The sequence below is a fragment of the Anabas testudineus genome, chromosome 5, assembly GCF_900324465.2.
Source record: "Anabas testudineus chromosome 5, fAnaTes1.2, whole genome shotgun sequence".
NCBI classification, from domain to species: Eukaryota; Metazoa; Chordata; class Actinopteri; order Anabantiformes; family Anabantidae; genus Anabas; species Anabas testudineus.
The window spans coordinates 21576497-21598825 of NC_046614.1; the positions used below are offsets into that span (position 1 = coordinate 21576497).

Sequence of the window (22329 nt, forward strand, 5' to 3'; positions counted from 1 at the left end):
TGATCGGTGAGATAATGACACCTGCAGAGCAGAAGCCTACCTGAACCACATGCTGAATGCTTTAGGCCTGTTAATAGTCATCGTCTCCCTCCTCCTCTCACTGCACAGATGAGTGGGTGATGAGCTCGGAGGAATCTGTAAAATCTGAGTGGTTTTGTGTTATTCTGTGTGTGTGTGTGTGTGTGTGTGTGTAGGACAAGAGGATGAAACAGTGGAGACATATCTGTTAGTAATTTTACTTGTGGATAAATGAGACAATGGAAACAAAAAGAAAACCTTCATCTTTCATCAATCCATCCATTAGAAGTCACACAGTTTTAACTTCCTCAGTGTGTTTCACCTCACAGTGCAAATACGTGTGTGTGTCTGTGTGTGTGTGTGTGTGTGTAATGTTGCATGAGTTTGAGGCATGTGTTTGAGATTCATTCGGAAAACAAGTCAACATTTGGGATGTTTCATTCCATACTAAAACATGCAGAACACAGAACATTGAACACATATACTGAACGGTTAGTTTATCCAAATGCAGTTTCTCTTTTTGTTTTTTTGTTTTTCTTTTTCTCTTTTCGTACAGAGTGGCTTTAGGCTACACAGAACACGACAGAACCAATCGCACCAGGTTGGACATATTGCTTTAAACCACCAAATTTTGTATATATGTCATGCATGCCACATAGATGATATTATGTTTATACAAAAATAACACCAACGCCTATTACTGTGTATCATAGTAATTACAGAAAACAAATATTTTTCAGTCTTTTTTGCAATGAAGTTCAACTGAGAAACCATATATACATCTATGTACTTATATCTAATACATATATAGACATGTATACTGTATATACATACTAGATATAAATGCATAGATACATTACATAAATATATAGATATATATGTTAAGTAGGTATGACTTTCCCAACTGTGATATTCCAGTTCTTTTGAACCCATTTTTTCTTTGAGAACTTTGAAGTGGATGTGAAGGTTCTCCAAAGATTTTCTTAATATCCCATGACAGGAAGCTGTTCTGAGAAAGGCAGTGCTCTGAAGAGGAAGCAACGCAGTCGAAATGCAACAATGACTTGAAGCGAATTCCTTCTCCATACAGAAGTCTTAATGAAATACTTAATGCAAACTGAAATGAACCTTCAGATTAACTAAAAGCCGACCAGATGAAGACTTTCAGTCCGCTGCTGAGTCTCGTCCAGACCGTCTCAATTTGTGACATGGCTTAAAAACCAGGAGCACAAACGGGTCTGGAGTGTCTCTGATGGCGGGGCTGTACTGTGCACCTGGCATGAGACGTGAGGGCAACCAGTCCAACAGATGACCGCCACAGCCACACAGAGGCTGGGGCAAGAGCAGAGGGACAACCTTATCCAGGAGGAAGGAGGGGTAACGTGATAGCAAACTGTCTAAACAAACGTGTGCAGAAGAAGAAGAAGAGAAAAGTAAAGACAACAGTCTTAGAGATGCGCTGGGTGATAATTGGCTGATTGCCCCCTCTCCCATTTCCTGTCACAGACACAGACAGCAGATACACTTCATTCTCTTATATGACAATATTTACATTGTACTGACTGTGGGAGCACAGCTGTTCTGTCAGATTCAGCAGTTGAAAACAAAGAGGAAACGTATCACCTTTTGGAAGGTGCGTTTCGTTTATAGTCAATGGACACACGGCAGGAAGTGACTTTCACAGGTGCTTTAACAGTCCTGCTCTCTTCCCAGGAAATGTAGGAAATAAAATGGCGATGACATCTACAGCTGCAGCTGTGTCCTGTCACGGGCTCTGCCTCCTTAAATATTCCGATTTGGTGAACATGTTAAAAATGAGGAATGGAGCTGAGAAACGTTGCATCCTTTGATTCTTTGGCCTGGATTTAGATGACACAACCTACGGTCTGGGGCCGTAGTCATGGTTGGATAGCCGCCTCATCTATAGTGTGCAAATATGTTCAGCAACATTTAACTATAATTTGGTTTCTTTAAGATGTTTTGTGGAATCAAGATCCAGGCCTTTCAGATTTACAAATGATTTGGGTATGGCTGTTTGAAAAACCTTAAGGCCGGGGGGCCAAAACATCTCACTTGATTCATTTATGATTTTTGGGACGGCTCCGCTTTGGTCGTCGGGTCACTTTCTCAGCTTTTGGTTTGTCTGATGTGATGGGAGCTTGTTTATGAATGAGGGAGGACACATATATTTGAAGGAGGAAGGTCCTGAGGAGGGACACAGCTTTGAGGCGTCAGCTCTGACAAAAGCCAGGTGGAAAATAGCGTCAATCCACTCGCTTAAAGAAATCTGTTTTAGTAGCTTCAAAGTACAGAAACAAAGAAACCCAGAGGTTGTATAAATAATGATATACTCCCATTTAATGTTTCATACATTTAGCTGTAGTCACGTTGTATTTGCAAAAGTCTAATGGAGTTGGATAACTACGAAATCACATAGCGTGTAGTGTGTCACAACATCTTAGATAAAGTGAATATACTGATGTAAAAGGGGGCTGATGAGACTTGATTGTTCAGATTCCAATTAAACGGCCAACAGGAAGTAAACAAGTCACTGCAGGTTTCTGAGCCCTAACATCAGGTGACCAAGACGACACACGTGGCATAAATATTTAGAGAGCTGTAAAAAGACAGAGTCCACGGTAGATTCATCTCATTCATGTACTGTACTGTCACCACACTCTTCAGCCTATACATATATATTCATATATCTCCAAAATATTAAAAAGTACTTAATATAAAAATACAGAAGAATTGTAAAAAATGAGCAAAACATTGAATTTTATATGAAAACCATGCAAGAAAGATTCCCCATTTAGTTAAATAGTAACTCTAAGATTCAGGAAAGCAAGGGAATGACAGGGAAGTGGTCGGATGAGAGAAGCGCAGGCGAACTGCCACCCACTCGCTTTTCATGTAAACATTGTAGAGGTCCTTTAAACTTGGTTCGGCAGTGACGTCTGAAGATTTTCTCCTTGCTTTTTGGTCGTGTTTGGAGTAAAGGGCCAGGGGAGGTGAGGAAGGGTCGAGGAGTCACGGGTGAGAAAGTCCAAAGGAAACCTCGATAACAATGAGATAAAAAACAATACAGACAACCTATAAAATATGGCTCTGAGTTACATAGAAAAAGCTCATCAGAGGGGAGAGGAAGAACCTAGTCATGAGAAAAAGTTGGAAATATGGCAGTAGTAGCACATTACTTCAATATCGTGTCCTAGTTCATAGATAGGTTGATGGCTGCTAGTCAGACTAAGAAGGGATTAGACACATTGCTGCTTCTGATTGAAGGATGATTCCTTCTTTTTTTAAGACATTGATGTGCAGACAACGGCAAGCAGGAAGTACTGAGCAGCGGCAGGGACACAGTGAATTTAACTTTACAGGCTCATTCTCCCGTAAACGGCAGCGTGGCCAACACACTGACGTTTTCTAATCAAACACAGCAGAGCGAAGAGGCATGGTGACGGTTAAACACCTCGTCTGATGCTGGCTGTGTGATGTCACTGATGGCTGATAAGTTTTTTTGTTTTTCTTCATAAAATCTGACAAACGAGGGAAACATCAGAAGTGATACTAAGATTTGTCTTACGCAGACAGACCATCCAGACCCTGTTCAGAAATCCAATAACTTCCTGCTCTGTGACTCCAAACAGACTCATCGATACTGTAGTCACTGCTCCTAATGCACATTCAAACTGAACATAAAGCTAATTTTAGCGGCAGAGGAACAACATGTATGAACACAGAGTAACTAGAGTGTCAATCAGCTGAAGGAAAAGTAGTGAAACTAATGAGTAAAAGAGCCTTTACTTTCCAAGATTGGCCGGATTTGTTAAAATTCAGACTGAATACAAACCTTTATTCACTGTGAAACTGTCTTACTCTAATCATGATGATCAACACACCACATGGTTTTACATTTTGAAGCAGAGATTAGCAGGGTCTCCTCACAGTGTCATGGTCATGGTTAAGAAAAGTATGCAAGAATATTAGTTTGATACTGTGATGGAGAACAAATGATGATTCTCATTGCTCTAGTATTTTTGTCTGTCTATTAGTTAACTTAAATGAAAACCAATGCAGAGCTGCAGTGACCGACTGCACCATGAGAAACCTGGCAACGTGTGCTGGTCGGTTCAGGTAAGACTAAAACCCTTCTTGTTGGCAATCAAGGCATCCTGTGTTACTTCTACCATGACAACAGCAAGAATGGCACCACTGGCTGACGGGTGGTGCCCTGCAACCGTGCGTGCGTGGTTAAGTATGGTTGAGTCACCTTGTTTACAACCACATGGACTGTATGTGAATTGTACTTGCCACACACCCACTGCCCTGCTGTCAAGTATACAGCGTGTTAACTGCCCTGCTCCAGCTTCCTCTGTTAGCTGAATATTGATGAGTCTGTTTTTATCCGGTAGTCGTAATGCCTGTTTAGTTCTACAGACAGGAAGTTTGTGGTTTTCTGAACAGACGCAGCTGCAGACTGACACAAACATGGATGTCGAAGTGAATCGCAAATATTCATTCCTAGTTTATCATGCGACTCGACACTAAACAGAACATGCATCCTACTAGTGGGGGAAACATGAACCACGCTCCTGTTTCCTATAAACACTGTGGACCTACAGTACGAGGGGAGGGGCAGAGAGAACCAGAAGGATGAGATGAGGTCAGACCCCGACTGAGCAGAAAGCGAGCCCTCTGTGGACACCGGCATGTTCGCTAAATTTGGGTAGTAAACATTCTGTCCTTCGACATGCAACACAGCAGCTAAAAAGAAAAACCAACACATACAGACGCGGTAAGAGGGAAGAACAAACTTTTAACAGCTGAACATTGAAGACTGTAGTGTCACACTCACAGGACATTCTCAGGAGTTTAAATCAACCATCAATTAACATTCTTTAGAGGTTTTAAAAACAAATCAACATCTAAAAAAAACAAAAGAAAGAAAAGAAAATTACATTTTTGCATTTGCCTAAAAATCTTCTGATCACCAAACCCGGCTGTTAGCTGTGCAGAAGAGCGGAAGCGTATGTACATGAGAATCACTGCACTCGTTGAAAAGTTCTGTGCCGTTTTAGAGAGTGTTACGCGGGAATGAAGCGAGTACAGAACATGCTGCTGTGAGTCCTGCAAAGACTGAACCCAACATAGTTTAAAAGTTTTTCAAAAGGATCATCAAGTAAAAAATATACATGAATGGACAAGGACAGGCCTTCCACAGTGGAGTCTCTAGACTCCACGCTTTACTGATTCATGTGTGTAGTGGTGGAGGAGGTGGTGGGGGGGCAAACTTACAGGCAGAACAATGCCACAGTCAGCATGAAAAACAGAATGTGGCAGGAATGACTGAGAGGGGTGAAGACGTTGCAAAGCGTGTGTGCGTGCAGAATGAAGGGATGAGCTGAGTGATGACTTCCCTCCTCAATGCGACAGTTCAGTTGGTGGGATGACACGTGATGCTGATGAAGAGGCGGGAGGAGGAGCTCAAATGGATAACTCGCAGCTGTTGCGGAAGGCGCTGGGTGACTCTCCTCCTCCACTCGCCCCAGAGGTGGCGCTGGGGAGGGAGTCGATCTCGTCTCCAGTTTCCTTGATGGTGGGGATGCGAGCCTCCTCCTCAGACAGGGGGACAAACTCAGGATGGGCCATGAAGCTGTGGATGGAGCTACGGGACTCTGGGCTCTCCAGCCCCGCATACAGGGAGCTACGGAACGCATTCACCACCTTAATCTGAAACAAAAGAGAAAAGAAATGTCAGAGGACGGACAGAACAGACACAGGCCTCATGTTTAGGAGACTGTGGTGTTTTACAGGTAGCGGGGGCTGATGGCACACGATGGTCAATCTGGGCGGGGGGGGGGGGGGGGCAAAACCACATACCACAACCTTAACAACTGAAACAGAGGTTGGCTGAATGAGAACATGGAGGGAAAACCAAAAATAAAATACACAAAACATCAACACTAAAGGTCAACACAATGTTGGAGGGAGCCGAGTGCATCAAGACAAACTGCAACAAAAAATCCACCAACATCATCAAAACACACATGCACACACACACAGGCATAGAGACCGGCACTGTGGATGTTCAGACAGACACTGAGCAAGCCTACATAGAAACTACCTCTTAAGTACTACTAAAAACTGAGTGCGAGTGTACCAAGGTGACCTGGTGCACTTTTAAAGGGTAGTGACAATAAATGCTGGTTTGACTTTCCACCAGATGTCAAATCTAGCTGCAGGGATTTGCACCCATGCAGCCACAAGAGCATTAGTGAGGGGCAATTCAGAGTTCTCATAATAAGGTTTGGCTCGCAGTTGTTGTTCGAGCTGATCCCAAAGGTGTTAGATCGGGTTGAGGCCAAGCACGATTTTCCACACCAATCTGGGAAAACGGCTTCTTTATGGGCCTGGCTCTGTGTACAGGCACATTTTGATGTTGAACAGGAAACGGCCTTCCTAGAGCTTTTGCCACAAAGTTGTAAACACACTATTGTTTAAATTGTGATTGTGGAAAGATTTCTACAGAAACCTAAACCAGGAACAACACACCCAAAGCCATAAGCCTCTAAAGGATGTGGAAGGCCGTCCTGAAGTGTTTTGTTTTCTTTTTAAAACTCTCTAAGTCGTATTCGAAAGTCGAATACGTCCCCTCAAACTTCCTTACCTCTCTTTTTGACACACTTGAGGACTTGTGTGAGGACTTTCCTGAACCTGATCACGTTCCAATCAAGACTAGTTCACTGTGTGAGAACAGACTCTCCTTTCCTCATAATATAATCGTGCTGCTTTGGTACAGTTTTTAATGCATGTAGTCTGTTCATTAATCCAATAGTTCCTGATTCAAATCATAATTTTAGTTTTAGTAATTTATCGAGACAGCTGCATGTACAACTATTAATTATCAAACTCTGATATTCAGAGCCAGATTATTCATTATGCTCCAACTGACAACCCCAACCAGTGAGACCAACTAGTGCTTCTCTATTCAAACACTACCTGGTGCCAGGTCTCTGTCTTAATTAGTTTGTGTTCCCCACATGAACATCCAGCAAATATTTTGTTTATATTTTACTTCAGTGGTGGAAATTCACTCACAAATTAAGTAAAGTATAAATACCCCAAATGCAAGAAAAGCAAGAAAACTGTGACTTTTGGGTCTCTTGGGGGGCCGCAGGTGTTACTAGTGCTGAAAATGTTCAGGTGATACCCCACCCCAGTAAACAACACACACACAAACAAACACATGGGAAAAACAATAAACACATGCACACTGTTAAGTATTTATAATCACATTCAGAGCCAGAATGATTTTGTCCTCTAGCTGCTCTCTTTTCTGTGCCTGAAGTCGTTTCCTCTGTGATGAATCCACAGAGGCTGCAGCTGATCACAGTGATTTATACGCACCAGCAGCCACTCTTCATTATAATTAATAACCCTGCTGTTCAAAGCTCTCTATTACTGAACCACAGGAGAGCTGCAGGCTGAGCACTGCAGCTTACAGCATACATGCAACCATCACACGCAGCCACACACACACATACACACACACACACACACACACAAGTCACAAGTTGAAAAGCTCTTGGCTGTTAAACCATGAGAGACTTGCTGAGACTGACGGATTTAACCCTGCTCAGGATTAACCCATAAAATTATCTTGGTGCCCAGGCTATTGCCTCTGAGGAAATGAAAAAAGAGCAACAAAGAAAATGGGACACGTTTTTTTTTTTTTTTTTCCACCGTCAAGAATCAGAAGGATTTGCAGCTTCTTCATCTTCTTATTGGCTACATGTGATCTGTCCTTGACTCATTAAACAGCAAGTCACATCAGGGTTAATAGACGCATGGTAAGAGTTTAAATCTCCGAACATGCAGGAGGAGAAGCAGCAGGCTGAGCGGGGCGTAATGAACAGTATTTAAAAGAAGATTAGATAGAGATTAAAACAGAAAATACGCAAGCAGAGGAAGGTGAAAGGGATGAAAACAGTTGTCTGCAAGTTCACTGAGTTTTTATGGATGATGAAACTGAATATATTCAAAAATTTGTGAAAGAGCAAAACCATCTGTGTCTCGATACTGCCCGACTTCCCTTCTCTGTATCTCTCAGCTCCAAACCAACACATGGTTCTTAAATATTTAGTTTCATTAAAAATAAAAAATATTGTTCTACAATCTGAAACTGTAGTTTTGCTGATTAAACAGATGTGTTAATGCTAGCTTCCAGTCTTTATGCTAAGCTAGGCTAACTGCATACCTACTCCAGCTTTGTGTTAAACACACAACCTTGATATTGGCATTAAGTTTCTAATCTCACTCTCAAAAGGAAGCTACACTTCCTGTTACATTATTTACTCTGTGCTACCTGGACACGAGTCCCTTCAGTTCCATCTTTATACAAATCACTAATAATACTTAAGATAATGAAATTAGATCAGGACGTGCCGACAACTGCTGATGGATTAAGTGTTGGTGATGGGTCATGCTGTTCAAACAGAGAAGCGTGGCGTTAGCTGGCCTCCAGTCACCGACTCACTGCCTGCAGTGGAGGAGGAAGCAGCAGCAGCAGGGGGCGGAGCCCCGGCCGAGTTGGTAAGAGAAGAGGAGGAGCTAAGCCCTACGTGGGTGGGGCTAGAGAGAGTTTTGGCGGCGGTGGCGTCATTGTGCTGGCTGACGACGGACGGCTGGCGGCGCAGGGCACCGGGCACCGCCGCCTGGCCCGTCTGGAAGGTATAGACCACATCCATCTGAAGGAAGGACAGCCACACCGTTAGACAGCAAAGACAGAGACACAGCGAGGACAGAAGAGAGCAATCAGAAGGAAAAGAGACTGCTGAAAATGTTAGAGAGGGATTTAGAGAAGCTGGATGGTGAAGTGTGACTGTCCTGGGTTTTGAAGATAAGTCATGTATGACAGACAAGATAGTCTGGGTACAGTAGTCCGAGTTCATTACATGGTGGGAAACAATGACCAACCAGACGATCTCATCTAACTCAAAACCGTCTGCACTAAGACTGGGCATCAAACCTCAGTATGTTTTCATTGCAGAGGGTTAATGTGTCTTTACATTCAGAAAGAAAAACTGACAGGTGTCGAAACACGGTGCTGAACTCAGCAGATTCTCAGTCTGTTTAGTTCTTTGATCAGATATAAGTCATCTCCACCTGATATTACAGACATCTGAATAATCATGTCGTCTCTCAGTTGTGCTAAAACTTGTGCTGTACTATCACTGGAAACATTGATGTGATACCCAGTCTTGGCCTTCACCCTCCTGGTCAGATGGCTTTATCATTATTATTATTATGATTATTATTGGCAGAATGAACACATGTTAAAATAAAGGCAGTAACAAAAGTTACTGTGTTGACCGATCACATGGCTTTTTCAATGCTGAAGTATTCAAAGTATTCAAAGGGTTAAACAGCCCATCAACCAACAGAAAAACCTAAACAACAGTGATTTGTTCTGCTGCAGAAGGTAAATCTTATTGGAGCTGTGGGTAGAGAGACACAGAAGAACACGAGATGGAAATAAAGACAAGAAGAGAGAAGAGGATGAGGAACAGAACTGGACGGGGGAGACATTTTACAAGTAAAGAGAAAAAGATGGAGGTTTGAGAGAATTTAGTTAGAAAAAAATAATAGAACAAAGGGAAAGGAGGAAACAGAGTGAATGAATTAAGAGCTTGTGAATCAGGCTGAATGTACTTTGAGAGACAAGTGGAGAAAGAGGAGAAAATGTGTCACTTGGAATGACTGATAAAGTTTCAGCACTGAGGTGCTGCTTGTACCAATTATTCCCCCACTGTGTTTGACTGTCGAGGCGTTGAGCAGCACAACGCTGCCCACCAGGATTAGAGAGGAGGAGGACAGGAAGAGGAGCGTGGAGAGATAAGAACCTAATTAGCTTGCAGCCTTTCGTTGCCTCCCCCTCCATCCCCTCATCCTCCCATCCCGGGAGGGTGACAGAATGATATTACAGATACACAGACATGAAGAGAAATAGAAAGAGCTTCCCCTTTCCTCTACAGCGTGTCTGATGGTGAAGAGGCAGAACAGGATGAGAGCTTTGTTGCCGGTTCTCCTTGCATGGCTTCCTTCTTTCATGACGCTCTACGCTCTGATGAAAGCCAGGTGAAGGTTATTAAACACCCTGCACACCAGAGTCAGGGTTTCCCACCTTGACTCAAATCACGTATGCACATACCCCTCCAATTAGTAGCTGTTCAGGAGCTTTTGGTCACACGACATGATCTTTATCACCAGAAGGAGATTTCTAAGTTTTCATGGAACTTTAGCTTTTGAAATGGTTTTAATAAGTGGGAGCACGTCAGCAACGAGCTTTGAATATCAGCTATTTGTTTTGCCACTTGAGGGCAGTGGAAACAATGTGGGAACACAACAGTGAGCTAAGTATTTGCTTAATTAAACATTCAACATTTAGGGAGCAACATTTGGCCAGGTAGAGCCGTAAATGTTCCATCCGGACAAAACTGTGTTTTTCTGCCTCTACAACAGAGCTCTTTCAAAACAGCTTCGGGAGTGTGCATATCAGAAACCATCAGCTTGGTATTGTAGTCTTTATGAGGAAGTGAAGCTCTGTAGAAACAACAGTGCAGCATTTAATGCTTACAAGCAGTGGTATTTGTGTGGATAGACAACGAAGTAGTCTTGAATCCAGTTTTGTCCACCTGTTGAATGTAATCCAACTGTCGCTCTTTTAGCTCCATGTTTGGTCTCTACCACCATGCCCATCAGTGGGTCTTTAACTGTGTCTAAGTAGGTAAGTAGGTTTCTGCACATCTACCTGCTGGTTAAATATTAATAATATAATAATAATATTATAAATTAAACAGAGTATAATGAACACTCATCAATTTGAGCAGTTTGATTTGATTTGATTTGATTTGGTTGCTGAATATTGTTGCTGTAGGTACTGTAAGAGATAAAGAGATAAGATTGTGAAATAATATGCTGTTATTTTTGGAATGGAAACATTTAAAAGAATATTAAAATATCTGACATCCTGTCAGTGAGTTTTAGTTTTAGTTTTTCAGAGACTAAGCAGAGAGTATCCGAGGTCAAACAGTAAGAGTCAAGAGGACAAAGATATTACAGTAGTTATTGTTAACTCAGATGTGTTTGCCCTCCAGCCACAATAACTACAAGTTAGCTGAGAGGGAAACACCTGACCTTTCTGACTCTCAATGTTTTTGTGTGTGTGTTTGTGTCTAAGTGTGTGGGAGGAGAGCGTTGGCTGTTGTTACTGTAGATCGGTCTTAGCATTGAGGCTAATGAAGCCCATAGGGACTGAATGGGACTGCCTGTGGACATGCTAATGCCCACTGATTGTTGATCTATGTTGCAGCAGGAGAACACATTAGAGGATGCTCTTTCACATAGTGTATTTTTACCACATTTCTAATATTAATCCAAACCTAAGAGATCTGAAGGTTTCACCTCTTTAGTAGATGTTTAAGTTGCACGCTGTATGTGTGTATGATTTATTTCCTAAGCCCGTTTCTATTGGTATAATTGTATTTTTCTTTTATGAATAAATCAATTTTTCTACCTCAGCAAAGCTTAAAACTCTTATTTTTAATTTACTTTTCTGCATCACATTCTGCTTTTACGCATAAAAAAAACAGTAAATGTGCACAGAAACACTTGGATAGAAATGCACTTACACACTGACTGACTAATGAAAATATCCAATAAGCTTTTTGTCCCATGCTGGATCTTAAAATTCTGTATTCTAATAAAGTGGTTCTGTACTGGAGCTCAGCAGCAGAGTGTGAAATTAACTGGAGAACAGCTACAGTAAGTGTGTGTGTGTGTGTTCAATCTCCAGTTTTATCTCCACATGTACTCTACTGTGTTTTAATTTCTTTCTAACGCATAAAACACAGGGTGGAACAAACTGAGTGTGAAGGGCAGTTTGTGTCCCAGAGGAGACAACACAGAACTCAACTGTGAACTCAAACCGCAAACAACTAACCAGCTTCTCTGCTGCCTCTGTAGTAATCTTCAACCTACACTCTCAGCCTCCGATTTTCAGCTACATAAACACATTCAAGTGGAAATATTTTATCAGGCGGGAAAATCAATTATCACATCTGTACTTCACTATGGAGATACCTTACACTCTCATGCTGCTCATTTCACCTTAAAACAACTTCACGCCGTTTACGACTCTGCCCTGAGGGTTTTTACTGGAGATAAATATCAGTCGTCTGTGCGCACTGTGTGAAAACGTAGATTGAACCTTATTAGAAACAAGCAGAGAACAACACACCACTGTTTATGTCTTTAAATATCACTAACATATCTCCGCTCACATTTAAACTGTTACTGCTGCTCATCAGATCTGATGACTGGCTGAATAAGTGTAAATGCATCCATCTTTCCAAAACACACGTCATATTTTTTCCTACCACAGTGTCTCTATGTTGATAGAGTTGGAAACAGGTCGCTCACTGGCAGATAAAGTTGCACCAATGTTACACTGAACTGAGTCATTGTTCATTGTTTAACATGGAAAAATGGAAAAGAAATTTGCTTGAATGATAAACTCCTGGATGATTGACGACCCAGTGTGATCTAGAGTTTATGGATAGAGTACATCATGTTTTGTGTTATAGACAGATGTTAGCCAGAAACTAACTGTTATTTTTGTAATTTCTCCTTCTTCTTCATTTGGTATCTGTCAGCGTCAGGTGATTTACTACCCTCCCTCCGGACTAGATGAAAGCTGAAGATTTAGATCTTGCCCAGGAAAACAAAGACAGATAACAAGCACACTTGTGAGTATATATTAAATTATCTTAAATCTCATGTGGATTTTGATTGAACTACAGCTGCTTTGCACACTATACACGTGGACTCCTACTGTATATGTTGTGTTTGTCTCCTCTACTGTGACACAAAAGATAAAAGCAGCAACTGTCACCCACCAATATTCATTTTAGCTTCTGATTGGATCATCAGACTGTTAACGAGGCAACTGTGTAGTTCAGTCACAACTTTATGTGTAAATATTATCTGTGCAGGATATGTTGTAGTAACTCTGTATTTTACTTTTTATTTATTTAGTAGCAACAAAAAATACATTTTTTCTCCTTACAGCTTCTGTCATTGTTACTAAAATACTGTATTTACGATTTTCACTATCTCCTCACTGTTCAAACTTTTGTTTGAATTTAATTTCACAAAATTGAACTGCAGCTCTTGTAAACTGTCAAAAACATCTGTGGTGTAGACTCTTCTCACAGTCTTGATGAAACACAGTGTCTCTTGTGGAACAGCTTGATTTTACTGTCAGGTTTATATCGCTCTTTGATTCAGGGATGTTTGATTATGAGAGAACGTAAGCGAGGAAGAGGATGTCGCCAAAGTTTGTTTTACAAATGTCAGCAATCGGAAGTGTACCTGAAAAGCTTCACAGATTTAACAACAATTGAAGAACAAGAGAACAGAAACACACAAAAGCCTAAAAACCATGAATACAATTAAAAGTCTAAAAAGTAAATTACTTCCTTCCAGAGTCTCCGTTACCTTAGCAACTGATGTTTTCTGTAACTTAGAATAAGCAAATATTTAGTTATGTTCCCTTCAACCACTTTGAAAATTTTATATCAGGAGAAAAAGGTTAAGCTAATGATAAATGTCTCGGTGTGATGTGGAAGAGGTCGTACCTGTGTCTGGATGCGGTTCAGACCTCTGAACCAGAGGATCTGGCCTCTCCTCAGCTCCATCTCAGCATGGTCGATCTCGTCGGCACCCTCCGTCAGCTCCTCCTCATGGATCTCCTCCTTCGTGATGCCGTGACCTGCCTCCTTCAGGAATTTCAGGTGGTGGGTTGGGATGGATGTGATCAGCTGAGTTTAACAAGAAAGGGAAAAAAAGTTGTTATGGGGCTCCTGTAAAGTTTTTACACCTGAAGGTCACTTTATAGGTCATGAATAATCCCACTCAGCCTGTGGAAGCAGTTGTTATTACAAATGAACCCTGATGATGTCATAATGATGTAGTCAGGGTTTCTGAGCTTGCTATGATAGCTGGAGACGTGTGAAAGATGTGTTTTTTATCAGATGAGGAGGATCCAATGAAACACATCTAACACACAAGAACACTGGAAATAGAGTGTGCATAAGGCATCATGTGACATGCTGAAAGTAAGAAGGTACGCTGCAGAAATCACAGTGTGTTGAAATCACAGTTGTTTACAGCACATCGAGGCACTGCCAGTCCCATGATAGAAACATGGTCACCATGCCCATTTGTTCATGTCGAATTCTCTACACAATCAACTACTCTATTTACACATGGACTCAATCAGACTTCTACTTAGGAGCTCAGAGGGCAAAGTCTGTTTAATGTTGCATCGGACAATTGCGTTCTGACATGCTGCTCCGTCAGATGACATATTAATGAGTTCAGGGCTGAAGAACAGAAAATAGCTCTAGTTGAATTATTATAAGAATAAGGGCACCAGTGTCGTTGGCTTTTGAGACAAAATATGGACTAAAACTTCCACAATTACTTATTTAATTAGCTTCATATGAGTCAACTAGATTTATGGTAAATAACAAATTGTTGCATTGGTGCTTTAAGAGTATCGATGTGTATGATTATTAGTATGAAGTGATGATGTGTATGATAACAGTAAGGTTTGCCTGAAACACAACAGAAGCTTTAAAGGTTATCTTAAACAATGATGATTCTGTAGATCGGTTGTTTTTACTGTTATGTTTGTTCTGTTTTCACTTTTCTGTTGCAAAACCTTTTCTGGTAATAAGCAAACATTCCTTAAAGCTGAACTGAAACCTGACTCATTGTTAACAGACCTCAAAGCTCAAATGCAACTCATGATTTAGATTATTTCATTACTCTTGGGTGTAAACACTGTATAAGGAGTTTTTTGTTTTATGATTTTATTAATTCATTTACATACTGCACTATCAATAAAACTAAAAGTTGTACTGAATATATCGCGTTACCTGTACTGTTGTTTGTTTACCGCTCTATAAAAAAAAGATGAGACGCAGCCTCCTGCTGCAGCTACACATCATCTTTTCTTATTTCTGTCATATTCGCCTCCTCTCTCTTTCTCTCTGAAACAAAAGATGCTTTTACCGCAAAAATAACTCACAGACCTCAGATCAGTCTGTTTCTGTCAGCATGTTTTTGTCTCTTTGTTCTCAGTCTCTGTCCTCCAACTGAACCCATCATCTGAACTTTTTTCTAAACAATGTATGCTTTCTAAGCCTGTGTGTGTACATGTTAAGAGGATCATGTGTGATGGTGTGTTTGTGTGTACCCGCGGAGGGACTGACACGCTAGGTTTATTTCCCCTTCTGTGCTCGTAAGCAGGAGTCGCGCTGCTTTCATGTGCTGAGCTCATTTCCATGGCGATGGTCGTGATGGCAACGCTGCAGCAGCGCAAGTGTGGCAGGCAGCGCTTTGCTACCATAAACCTCTTGTATCCACCTCTGCTCGGTACACGTTTAGTCTCATAATCCTAACTGATATTTCGTGTACCTGTCTAATGCTGTTCCGAGTTAAAACCACTTCAGGTTCTGGTCTCACCTGTCCCCACAGCAGCTCTCCCACACCAATGAACACACACCACAGCCACTGGTCGATGGTCAGAGCTGTGCAGGAGAACGGCTTCCCTCCGAACTGAACAATGATGATCTGAGGAGGAAGAAACACGTAATCTGTAAGTATTATGTGTATCCAAATTTATGGATTAGTGTTCTTAAAGTCCTAGTCTTAAGTCCTAAAACCCAGACATGATCTAGTATTGTAGCACTTTTGTGTCAATCGTTTTATTGAATGAGCTTTAGTTAGAGAATATCATCTTTAATTCTACGACATAAACCAGTAAATACACATCTAAACACAACTAACAGACCTAAACAGAAAACTGATTGCACGCAGTAAAATCCGTTGTATGTTGAGTAATGTGTCAATGCATATAATACAATATAGTTAATTACTGAACATGTCACTAACTGGTTTGGATAGGTTGGAGCAGAGCGCTCCACCGAAATGATTTTGTAGAAGACATAAGCACACATTAGTGGTAGTAATGTTTAAGTCACATAACCACTTATGTAGTTAATTGTTAGCTCCACAATAGCTTTTTCCACTGGTAATTCATTTACATGTAGGCTTCAAACATCCTGCTGTAAAAATTTCCATTGGCTTTTTGTCAATGGAACCAGGGTGATGCTAATTTTCCAGGTTGACCTACAAAAATACGCCATCTCTACAGCGAACACTGTATTTTATTCTGACTCGATCAGCTATGTGATTGCAGCATTAATTTCAGTGACTTGCAACAGTTCACTTACTTTACTTTCATACATATTGAGACACATCTCATGTCCTGGTTGTTTTAGTTAACAGCACACGTCCTTTACAACTGTCTCTTTAAACAGATGACCTTTCATGTGTTGTATAGTGTTTTTGCACCTGAAGATTAATATTTAACAAAAATACTGTATAACTTCTCGTCTTCTGATATTAGCGGGGTCAGACCTAATTTAAGAAGAATTCTGATAGTTTTTTAAATTAACGTTAAAGAAAGAATGTTTAATCAATCTAAATATGAACAATATTTCTGTCTTTATGGCTCGGTCCCTGCACAGGCAGGGTTTTAATGTCTTTGCTTGGTTGGTCTTATGTCAGCACACTACTCAGAATGCAAGTGACCTACTTCCTCTCTCTATTCGTATTAATTATTTAACATTCTCATTTTTACATTTTAATTTAAAATCACAGTATGCATCTGTAGAACACGAGGATGACAGAAAACGTTACCTGCAGGGCAAAGGTCCCTAGTACAACGCTGCAGAAGATGGGGTTCCTGTAGATGCCCTCGAACACGTTCCTCTCTCCGTGGATCTTCCTGGCGTTGACTTCATTAAAGAGCTGCATCATGACAAACACATTGAACACAATGGTGTAGTGCTCTGATGGCGGTGCGTGCAGGGGAGCGTTGCGGCCGCTGTCGATGTCGAAAAATTTCTCACCTGAGGAATAACACAGGGAAAGATCCATGAATTAAGGATCAAGGAGAACACAACAAACACTGAGATATCTCAACAGGCAGGTTCTGGCCTGTTTAACTCACCAGCAAAAAGCAGAGTGAAGATGATGACAAGTTGGTACACAGCGTGGCCCAGGATGTTCTTCATCATGGTCCTGGAGATGAGTGGTTTGTCGCGACCGTAAGGTTTACGTAACAGCAGAGACTCGGTGGGTGGCTCGGTGGCCAGAGCGAGAGACGCCAGAGTGTCCATAATGAGGTTCACCCACAGCATCTGGACAGCCTTCAAAGGGGAGTCCTGCAGAAGGAGGAGGAGAGGTCAGGAGTTTAATGTACGTAATTTCCAGTGAGGATGGAGAGAACACCAGTCCTGGTGGAGTTTCTTGGACTGTATGCAGCCTGAGAGACCAGTGAGAACAGTGTTACTACTACTAGTACTAGTACGTCGGTCCTGTGAGTAATTTGAATGCACATCCATACAGTAAAAAACATTTACACACACACGTGCCTGTGCATCAGTGGACCCCCTTTACTTTTCAAACTCAACCTACACCCTCGGGTCCATCCTCTATAAATACAATAAAGACATAAATCAGTTTATCATGTCTTAATGGTGTGTGCCAACATGGCAGTAGCCTAGCAGACGCCGAGTGCTGGTTGATCAGTGAGTATAAACACAGCACAGAGACCACAGACCTGCTGGGTCCCTGTTATATTTCAGGATTATGATGGTGACGTGTTACTATGGTTTCAGGCTGTATCTTAGCCTACTTTGTGCTCCTTCTCTGTAGATGAGTTAGTTATCTGTCCTGCCAACTGTGAGCCTTTCAATTAATACACACCCGCAAGTTACTTTTTTTTCCCCCTTGTGTCAAAAGTTCAGCTACATGATTAGAGACACATTATGACACAAAAAAAAAAATGGAACACGGCCGCTTTGCTGCCTCCCAGCGAAGAAATAGTCACATGAAAGTCACAAACGCCTTGCTCTTTCTTGTCGCTGTGGATTTTTGACCAAGCAGAAATTTACAGATGTTTCCAGAGCGCGAGAGAAGACGCATCAAATACAAACATAAGCCACAATATTTAATTAAACTTTTGAGACACAGACATTAATTTGAGTCTCTTCATTTCGTTCATGTTTTCAGTCAAACATTTACATCCTGAATCATGTTGAAACAGTTGACTCTTAGTTGCAGGAGGAAATATTTAAACCTGATTATATTAAAGCTAAAAAGGACAAAATAATATGTTTAAGTAGCTTGGATGAGCAGTAACCACTCGCTTCAGGTTCAATTTGTGTGGCCTACCGCCTACCTGTGTGATGCAGGCGCCAGTGAACGCCACGATCACAGCCACCACGTTGACGGTCAGCTGGAACTGCAGGAACTTGGAGATGCTGTCGTAGACGTTCCTCCCCCACATGACGGCCTTAACGATGCTGGTGAAGTTGTCGTCAGTCAGGATTATGTCAGATGCCTCTTTGGCCACGTCGGTGCCGGCAATTCCCTGACAGGAAGCAAAGGGCAGAGATTAGATCATCATTTATTATTTTAGATGAATAACAACCTATTGCAATAGTAGAATAAAAGTAGTTTGCTAAATGTAGTAGCTAAATTACACTGTCAACGACTTGATCCTACTAAGGCTACAATTACTATGAGTGAACGCATACACACTAATGAATGCTTGTTTGCTACTACATCAAGCAGCTGAAATTAAAGAGCATTAAAAAAATCTAGCATATACAGAATGAGGGTTGTTTTTGGTCTTTTTATTGGTTTGTAATGAAACTAAGAATGAAACACTAAAGGGAAAGATACTAATAAGATTCTAATTATGGGTGATGTAATTTACCAGTGAAATATTATTTTTACAGCCTTAGTTTAAAGACTAGCAAGTTATTAAATAACTAGTTCAATCACTGTCTCTGTTGTCCTGCAGCTTTGTGATAAACTACACATTTATCATCATAGTTTTTCCATTTTCAACCTAATGTTAAAATCAATACTATATAACATTTTTGTGACCATGATCTCTAGCACTGTAGACTGCTGCTTTTAACCAGTAAGAGTGGACAAAGCAATCAGTGACTGTAGCTGTTGAGCGACAGCTTCCTCTGTAAATACCTCAGACAAATATTACTGACACTCAGAGACAAACAATAGCAAAACCGCTGACATGACAACCTTCAAATGACTGATCCTCCAGAGGGGCTTCCCACATAAGTTAGAGGGGTCATGAGATGATTAATTAAGGTAGTAAATAAGAAAATATATATTTCTGCTAAACAAATTAGTAGTTTCCTTCAATTAAAGAAGCAATACTATTCATGGAGTAATTAACTGCAACAGGATTGAAGGTCATAAAACACTGCTTCACTTTAAAAGTCGGAGAAGTCACAAGCTAAATAAAACTAAAACTGCGAGCTTGATGAGAGGAGGACACTGTGCGGAGTCTCTGTGCAGTTTAATGACTACTTCCTGTCTTATATGCAGGAGAGAGCGGATCTTCTCAGGAATCCAGCCTTAGCACAATTATTCTGCCATACTGTTCCTGCAAAGCAGTTTGACAGGTACAAGGAAGAGGAGAGGCGAAGGAAAGACCAGCTGCTCAGCTCTACGGTGGTTAAAGCTGAAATCTACAGTTCCCAGTGTTACAGGAGAGAACAACCTGGACAGTGGTCCGCAGGTGATTTGAGTTTGACAACCCTGGAGGATAATGCAGCTGAAATGTACACAGCTTTAACTCAATCAACTGACACAGTGGTAAAAATAAAACAGGAGAGTCTCCTGTTAACAGTAACTGTAAAGAAGCTGTGGTGCGAGATGTCGTGTTTCCCAAACAGATGGAGGTGAACGGCTCTCTGCTTTCAGTTGAACAGCAGAAAGCTGAACAGGGACACTAGGTGCAAACTAAAAATATTCCAAATGGGACACTTTAGAACAGGAAGGTCATTGGTTTAAGTCCCTAGACTGCTTCCACCGTTTGTTTAGAAGAGAAACTACTGTCAGGGAGTGGTTTGACAGCACGGCAGCTGCTCCGCCGCCTGCAGGAGCCACTGCTGTTCAGACAACTTTTCCTCAGTAAATAAAGGTCACACCAGCACAGAGGAGCCAGCGAATGTTCCTAGGCTCCTCCTCAGAGTCTGAATGGTGTTGTTAATTCAACAGTATCGTCTTTAATCGTTCAGCATCATTCTCTGTCGCAATTTCAGCAACATTTGTTGGGTTGTCCGAGACTTGATCACATTGCATTGTAATTATTAATTAACTGTGTAATTAAGTATGTTGGACTAGTCAGAAATGAAGCTAAGCTAAAGTTCAAACTGAAACAAAGTTGTGGGATGATGAGCATAGTCTGCACTGTTATTTTAGTGTTCACTCAACAGAACCCTCCTCCACCAAACTCACTGCCAGTTTTCAACACATCAGTACTTCTGAGGTTCCTCCCTAGCTCTTCAGACTCCTGCTCAGCTTATAGCTAACATCTCTTTACACCACCAACAGTGTCTACACTCCATCAGAGATCATTCCCGTTCTCTTCATAACCTGACTTCTAGTCTCTAAGGAGTCTAATCACTGAAGACAAATCACAAAGGCTGTTCTCACGTCTGTTGTTGTTATTCTGACTTTTTGGCAGTGCAGCTCCCTTACATCATCCTCTGGGTGATGTAAAAAGGCAGTGTGATGCTGGCACTGAGTCAGTCGGTTGACTGTAGGCTACACACGAGCAGGGGGTTTGGTTTGTCCTTTTCGGGGACTCACAAGGTCACACATCAAATATCAACTCTGTTGTATCATGCTGTTCATAGTAAAGACCTCATAAACCCACTGATTGAAGTGATGCTGCTGGACACTAGAAAAAACACTATGAATTAATATAATATGAAATATTACTGGGTATATTTTCATTTCAGTAAGAAGAACTAGGACCATACCAAAGTGTCAAATACTAACTGATTACATTTTTACTGATCATTTTCAAATGCATGCCCTTAAGTTTTAGCTGTTCACATATTTTACTTTCCATTTGTACCATATTCATTTCATTTCCATATGGAACAAATATCCAATGACAGCATCCTGAAGGTCAATTTGCAATGAAAGTGCATTCATTTAAATGATGTGCCTTTTCTAAAATAAATGCAGACATAATACTCACTTTGATAGATTCTACAAGTTCAGCGAGTCAGCTAAGCATTTTGATTAAGAAAAATAAATCCAAACATCTAAAACCCACAAGCAAGTCTTGGAAAACTGTTTGCTGTGATGCAAAATGTATTAAATGGGATAAAACATGCAAAGTCACTGCTCCTGGTATGGTAGAACAGATACATACAATAATTAGCTGCATATTTCTGAGGTAAAAGCCAAAGAGACAAGGTTCAAGGTCGCAGCAAGATGCTTCCTTCATATCGAAAGCAGAGCCGAGTCTTATTGCAATGTAAAAGAAGTGGTCTCTCTCCACTGTATGTGTTGATCTTGAGAAGGCAGCAACATGGCTGCAGAGCAGCATCCTCGCTAGGTGGATAAGCTTCAGCATCCACTCAACACCAGCTCATGTATTATTCCATTTCACAGTTATCTCAATGAATCCATGGCACTGAATTGAAGAGTTACTGTGAATGGCATTTAGTGAAAATACCCATTTCATGGCTGTATTAGAAATGTAATTAACTCGTAGTATTTTTTCTTTCTTTCTGTAATGATGCAGAGCAAACTGGAGCAGAAGAGTGAAGCAGTGGAGACGTGTGAAACAGAGATGACAACGATGAAGCAGTTACCATGGCAAAGCCAACATCAGCTTTCTTTAGGGCGGGGCCATCGTTAGTGCCGTCTCCTGTCACTGCCACCACCTGTCGGGTTTCACCCACGGTGCTGTCGATGATGCCTGATCAACAGAGTGGAACAAACATGAATGAATATTTTTCAAAAGCACAAAATTTCCTGTCAGTTTTAGTTTTATAAATACAAACCTGTCAGAACCATTAGTGGGATTCACTCAATGTTCAACTAAGCAGATATAACATGTAATACACTAAACACTGAACATACATCATGCTAATAAGACTGAATTCATGTTGGAATTAACCCACCTTTAACCAGAGTGTGTTTGTCTGTCGGTGAGGAACGAGCAAGAACGCGCAGTTTGGGCCAAACTTTATCCAGACGCTCTTGTTCCACCTGAAAATGTAAAAAATAGAATTAAATACTTTTCACACAGCACATTTTGTCCTAAATATGGTC

The 22329-nt window shown here is 41.1% G+C and overlaps 1 protein-coding gene across 3 annotated transcripts in view; it reads right to left on the reverse strand.

Moving 5' to 3' along the window:
• Positions 1–220: 220 nt before the first annotated feature.
• LOC113154145 (plasma membrane calcium-transporting ATPase 1-like) overlaps positions 221–22329 on the reverse strand; it is a 77990-nt gene continuing 55881 nt past the window's right edge. For 2 of the 3 annotated variants that reach the window (XM_026348169.1, XM_026348168.1), the window contains exons 15-22: positions 22179–22266; positions 21867–21973; positions 18398–18589; positions 17165–17378; positions 16852–17063; positions 15613–15720; positions 13719–13901; positions 5506–5751 (exon numbers count right to left, since the gene is read on the reverse strand). In XM_026348169.1, the coding sequence (XP_026203954.1) occupies positions 5506–5751; positions 13719–13901; positions 15613–15720; positions 16852–17063; positions 17165–17378; positions 18398–18589; positions 21867–21973; positions 22179–22266 (1350 nt within the window). Of the gene's footprint in view, positions 5752–13718; positions 13902–15612; positions 15721–16851; positions 17064–17164; positions 17379–18397; positions 18590–21866; positions 21974–22178; positions 22267–22329 lie in introns of all 3 variants that reach the window. The other variant, XM_026348170.1, reaches the window with a different exon arrangement.